This window comes from Austrofundulus limnaeus, unplaced genomic scaffold (assembly GCF_001266775.1).
Source record: "Austrofundulus limnaeus strain Quisiro unplaced genomic scaffold, Austrofundulus_limnaeus-1.0 Scaffold96, whole genome shotgun sequence".
In the NCBI taxonomy this organism is placed as follows: domain Eukaryota; kingdom Metazoa; phylum Chordata; class Actinopteri; order Cyprinodontiformes; family Rivulidae; genus Austrofundulus; species Austrofundulus limnaeus.
In genome coordinates, this window is record NW_013952498.1 from 185534 (window position 1) to 191455 (window position 5922).

At 40.1% G+C, this 5922-nt stretch overlaps 1 protein-coding gene across 1 annotated transcript; it reads left to right on the forward strand.

Moving 5' to 3' along the window:
* The first annotated feature begins 1613 nt into the window (after positions 1–1613).
* On the forward strand, positions 1614–4901 carry LOC106520650 (3-mercaptopyruvate sulfurtransferase). Its single transcript, XM_014012856.1, has 2 exons — positions 1614–2457; positions 3878–4901. The coding sequence occupies exons 1-2, from the start codon at positions 1869–1871 to the stop codon at positions 4174–4176; spliced, it is 888 nt and encodes a 295-aa protein (XP_013868310.1). The 5' UTR covers positions 1614–1868; the 3' UTR covers positions 4177–4901.
* Positions 4902–5922: the final 1021 nt, after the last annotated feature.

Genomic DNA, 5922 nt, shown 5'->3' on the forward strand with positions numbered 1-5922 from the left:
ACACATGTTGGCCCCGCTGCACAGCTGGGCTCGGTGAAGAGCAGTATAACTAAGGAGTGACGGTGATGCGACAATATTTATATGTGCAGGCGGAGCCTGACATCTGTCGTCATCACGTCACCTGCCTAAAGGCGTGATTAGAGGTGGCTTCAGCCAGGACACGCAGGGGCGTGGTTCCCATACATGATGTTGTACCGAGTGAATTGACTGAAAGGGAACTGGGTGTTGTCTTTGATAGTTCTYTGTCTTTTGACAGCCATTGTAAAATTTTAGTTCGTAACTGTTTTTATCATTTAAGGAGCATTTGAAGCTGAGATCTTTTGTGTCACAGAAGGAACTGGAGATGGTTGTTCACGCTTTTATTTCTTCTCGTTTAGATTACTGCAAGTCTTTTTACATGTCTAAACAAATCCTCCTTGTCTCGGCTTCAGTCTGTGCAGAACGCTGCAGCGAGCTTATTAACAAAGACCCACAGGAGAGCCCACATTACACCTGTTTTAGCCTCCCTGCACTTCCCTGTGCATTTGAGGAGTCATTTTAAAATTTTAGTTTTAACTTTCAGAGCACTTCATGGTCAGGCCCCCAAATACATCCTGGACCTTCTGAAGCCTCTCTGTCCATCCAGGACTTTGAGGTCTTCTAATCAAATGCTGCTGGTGGTCCCTCGAACCCATTATAAAACCCGTGGAGACAAAGCTTTTCAGGTGGTGGCCCCGAGGCTCTGGAACTCTCTCCCGTCCCTTCGCTGTTCAGATTCTACTGACTCTTTTAAGCAACATCTTAAGACGTTTTTATTCAGACAGGCTTTTAGTTAAGTGCTTTTTATTGTGTTTTAATTGTTGTTTTTATATCTGTGATCTGTTTTATTGTTTTTAATTAGTTTTTACTTTCTGTGAAGCACTTTGTGATGTTTGTGTCTGTGAAGGGTGCTATAGAAATAAAGTTTACTTACTTATTACTTATATAGGTTCATGTCACATTTAGGTCATTATCTGTAAAATTAACTGACTAATAGCCATTTTTATATTTTTTTTAAATAATAGAAGCTTTTTAACACCATCCTCTTTGGGGACATTTGGTGGCCAAAAGTTCAAATAGACGCTTGAGACTACAGCATGAACTTCATTGTGCTTAGGTATTAGTTGAGTTGACAGATGTTTTAACATTCATATTGTGATATTTCTGGCATTGTGTTGTTGTGAAAGAATGACTATAGTTATTTGATGAATAAATAATTTTGATGAATGAAATGAAAGCGATAGAAACTTGTTTTTCCTAGGGTGCACAAGTGCCTATAAACTGTAAACTAAATACAAAACACATTAGGCTGCTTGGCACCATGTTTTGCTAAATGTCACCCACTGGTTCATTATATTATACAAAATATTACCAGCAAAACACACTACTAATCCCATTAATTCACTTCCTTATGAACCCTTGTATCAGGTAGTACCAAAGCAGTGACGCACCTTTGGAGCTTTTGGATCTACAGAAAGCTTATGTCCAAACAAATTGGAAATCACAGTGCTTATGAAACACTTCTTTTATTTGTTAAGGCAGTGTTTTGTTTTTATTTACAAACTTTTATTTTTCTACGCATTTAGCATTTTAAAGCTGCCCTAACTGTACTAAAGTAGTGACTCCACCAAGTGTGGGCCCGAGGAAGAATAGAGGCAATAACTACCAGTAAATATTTCCTGTAAAAAGGCTATTTATAACAACCAAATAAAACAGCTGAAATTCTATTATGTCTCAGGATTTCAGTGTCTCAGGATTTCAGTGTGCCACCCTGAGTTTATCTATGGCCCCCATCTGACCCCCCGCCCCTCTTTGTAAACACTGTGGGCGCGCCCCTGTAGCGGACTGTCATGGCGGCCCAGATTCGTACTGTCATCTCGGGTCAGTGGCTGGCGAACGCTGTCCGAACTAATCTCGTCGGTCCAAAACTTCGCATTCTCGACAGCTCCTGGTACCTTCCCAAAGCCAAGCGGAACACCAGAGAGGAGTTTGCTCAGAAACACATCCCGGGCGCGTCGTTCTTCGACATAGACGAATGCTGCGATGAGAGCTCGGAGTTTGACCACATGCTGCCGACCTCCAGCCTCTTCTCTCGGTATGTGGGAGATCTCGGCATCGGCAACGACACGCACGTCGTCGTGTACGACACCAGCGACTCGGGTTCGTTCAGCGCCCCCCGGGTGTGGTGGATGTTCCGGGTGTTCGGCCACAGATCGGTCTCGGTGCTGGACGGAGGCATGAAGCTCTGGGAGGCTGACGGACACCCGGTGAGCTCCGAGTACAAGAAGCCCGAGCGTAGAGACTTCCAGGCGACCCTGAACGCATCATGGGTGAAGAGCTACGTGGACGTCCTGGAGAACATCAAGACCAAGGAGGTCCAGGTGGTGGACGGCAGGTCTGCTGGCAGGTTCAAGGGTACTGATCCAGAACCCAGAGATGGTGAGCAGAACTACAGTTAAAACCAAATGTCAGCACTTTTTATTACAAAATGCTTAAACATGAGAGAAACTGCTTACTGCTGTTTGTTTAGATGATTTTCCAAGACTGCTGTCATGCTTGAACCTGGGACCAGAACCCTATACTTGATACAGACAGAACTCATCCCGTGACTTTGAACCAGGACATATTTATTGATCTTCCTGCTGTGTAATCAACTTCACTGTTATACTACTTTTCCTTTCATTCACACATGTATTCTACCTTTCTTTACTTTTATTCCTCCTCTCCACTGAACATAACTCCACCTCCCCAGGTTCTCTTCTACAGAGGCCGAGAGCGGACGTTTTCTGCATATAATTATTTGCAATGGTTTTCTCGTGATAATGACATATTAATGTCTCCTGATGCATCTCAGTAATCCAGGCAGAAAAGTCAAAAAGAAAAAATAAGTAGGTCTTTTGGACGGTTTTTTTTTCCATAAATGAAACGTTTTGTCTCTCCTCTCCGTTTCCCTAGGGTGCACAAGTGCCTATAAACTGTAAACTAAATACAAAACACATAAGGCTGATTGGCACCATGTTTTGCTAAATGTCACCCACTGGTTCATTATATTTTACAAAATATAAAACGTTTCTACTTATTTTTTCTTTTTGACATATTATGTTGTTATCATGAGAAAACCATGCATGAAATGTTAGCGTTGCAAATCTCCCGAGCTAATGATATTTGCTCAGAAGCTAAGGCCACATGTGTATCAATACAGATATGTATATGTTTGTTTTTGGCTCCAGTTAATTTACTAAATAATTTACTAAAATGATTGTACTGTAGCTGTCAGAAAAGAGGCCATATATGTTAGCTGAAAGACAACAAAAATATTGAATGGATCACTGGAGCTCCTCAGGGATGTGCATTGTGCCCCTTATGTTCTTCATTACTCAATATAAAAGCTATTTCATCAACAGCTAGTCATCCAAAGCATTTTTAAATCATCTGTGAGCCATGTCAGATATGTCCTGATGCATGTCAGTAATCCAGGTAAAAAATCAAAAAGAAAAAAATTGTATAGGTCCTCTGGACGGGTTCTTCTTTAATGAAACGTTTCGTCTCTCCTCCAAGAGACTTCTTCAGTCTGAGAGTTTCAGGCAAAATTCAGGCTTTTAAGCCCTGTCACGTCACATGGAGGCAGGGCTTAAAAGCCTGAATTTTGCCTGAAACTCTCAGACTGAAGAAGTCTCTTGGAGGAGAGACGAAACGTTTCATTAGAGAAGAACCCGTCCAGAAGACCTATACAATTTTTTTCTTTTTCATGTCAGATATATAGCCGGCGTAAAGTCAGACTAAAGCAGAACAGATCTCCCAAGCAATAATGTCTTTAAAATGTTATGTTCCATCATGCTTTTTCTTCTTACGCTCCCAGATACCTTGCCTGGACATTTCCCCGGAGCCATCAACATGCCGTACACAACCTTCCTGGATTCTTCCGGAAAACATCTCGAAACCGAGGCCCTGGCCAAGCTCTTCAAGGACTCTGGGGTGGACCTGGAGCGTCCTCTCTGGGCTTCCTGCGGTTCTGGAGTCACAGCGTGTCACATCATCCTGGCTGCTCATCGACTCGGACACCCGGGGGTCCCTCTTTACGATGGTTCTTGGGTTGAATGGTTTAAAAGGGCGTCTCCAGAGAACATCATATCGGAAGGGGAGGGAAAGAAGGTGTAAGTGATAGAACCATCAGCAGGGATGGTGCAAGACTAAACTAGCTTTTAAAGAGAAAGCGATGTGTTCACTTCAAAAGAGAAACAGTGGGATTAGCCTTAATTTGAATGTTGTTATTGCTGTGAGGATCTGTGAGTTTTATATCTGTACTGGTCTATTTGTGTAGGGACAGGTGAGGGTTTCTACAGTAAAAAAGCCTTACAGATATAACTTCTTATCACAGCTGCTTATTATTTCAAAGATTATGATTTTTTTTTCACTTTCTGGAATATTATGATAGGATTTTTTTATTTTCACAAATGTTACAATTATTTAGCTGTGGCAGCCATAATTATGTCTGTACAAATCCATTAATTACTTTCCCTTTGGTCTCTGGTTCATGAGATATTTTGCTAACATTACAAACACACCCACCTTTTTATTACCTGCCACTTATGACAGTGTCTGAAAAAAATAAAGATCTCCCTTAAGAACAAGTAATATATATTTTTTTCAGTGCAAATTCCAATTAAAACTAGCACTTTTACTGAAATAATTTTGTACATGTTCTGAGTGTGACTTGTACGTCACAATTTGCAGCTTTACAGTGATTGTTTATAATGAACATGGAATCCTAAAGGCATCTTAATGTGAAAAAGAATGAAACTACCAAGTAAGGGTTCAGTGCTCTGAAAATTGCCTTAATAAACAATATAAGATGTTTAATAAATGTTGTGCTGTGACATTTAGACATTTCTCCTATTTTTTATTTTTTTCCATTACATACTTGGTAGGTCACAAAGTTAAAACTGGCAACCTATCGGGTAAGAGAACTATCAGAAATATTGTATGTGTAAGAGTCTAAATGTGTACATCTAAGTCTATAAACGTACATAAATTTGTTACAACTTTGCCAAATTACAAGTACGAATCAAATTTACAAGTACGAATCAAATTTACAAGTACAATTCTTTTACCTGTCAAAATAACAGACATTATGCATGGAATACCGAAAAGATCAATTGCAAACAGTAACTAAGCCAGACCACTAGGGGGACATGACCACTGCCTGATTTGGGACCAGATGAACTCTATAAACACAACAATTTGCTGAAGGGAAAAGCATTTGGAGGCTTTTAAGTTTGGCATTCATGTCATGTAGTACAACAATAAAGTAGATAGTGGATTTATGATGAAATATGTTATTTTATTCAATTTTTACTTTAACACTGTCTGATTTAATCTTTTAAAATATTTTACAGTATTCAATTTCTTAAACAGAACCCTGCTTTTATGATAGTCTTTTTTGAGCATTTATTTTTCTATATTCTTTTCTTTTGCACTTTGTCAAAATGTTTTGTGTAAAGCACTGATTTGTCTTGTTGCTGAAATGTTTTATATAAAGCTGCCTTGCCTCAGGTCAGCAGCACAATAATTAATATACAGTGGAGTGATGATGAAATGTTACAAATTATTTATAGACCATATTTTTAAGTAACTTCTCTTTAACTTATGATACTGTTAACACTACTCTACACTACTACTGAAGACTGGAGCCAGGTGGAGAACAAACCTTCAGATGGTTGAAGTCCAGGTGGAGACGTCTTCATGACCTGCAGAACATCAGGACTGATGCTGGAGCTTTCTGCAGAACATCAGGACTGATGCTGAAGCTTTCTGCAGAACATCAGGACTGATGCTAAAGCTTTCTGCAGAACATCAGGACTGATGCTAAAGCTTTCTGCAGAACATCAGGACTGATGCTGGAGC

Bases quoted from the DNA above. Each gene is read 5' to 3' on its own strand.
- LOC106520650 (XM_014012856.1), top strand. From the start codon at position 1,869: ATGGCGGCCCAGATTCGTACTGTCATCTCGGGTCAGTGGCTGGCGAAC. The intron at 2,458-3,877 runs GTGAGCAGAACT...TTACGCTCCCAG, and splicing joins TGATCCAGAACCCAGAGATG to ATACCTTGCCTGGACATTTC.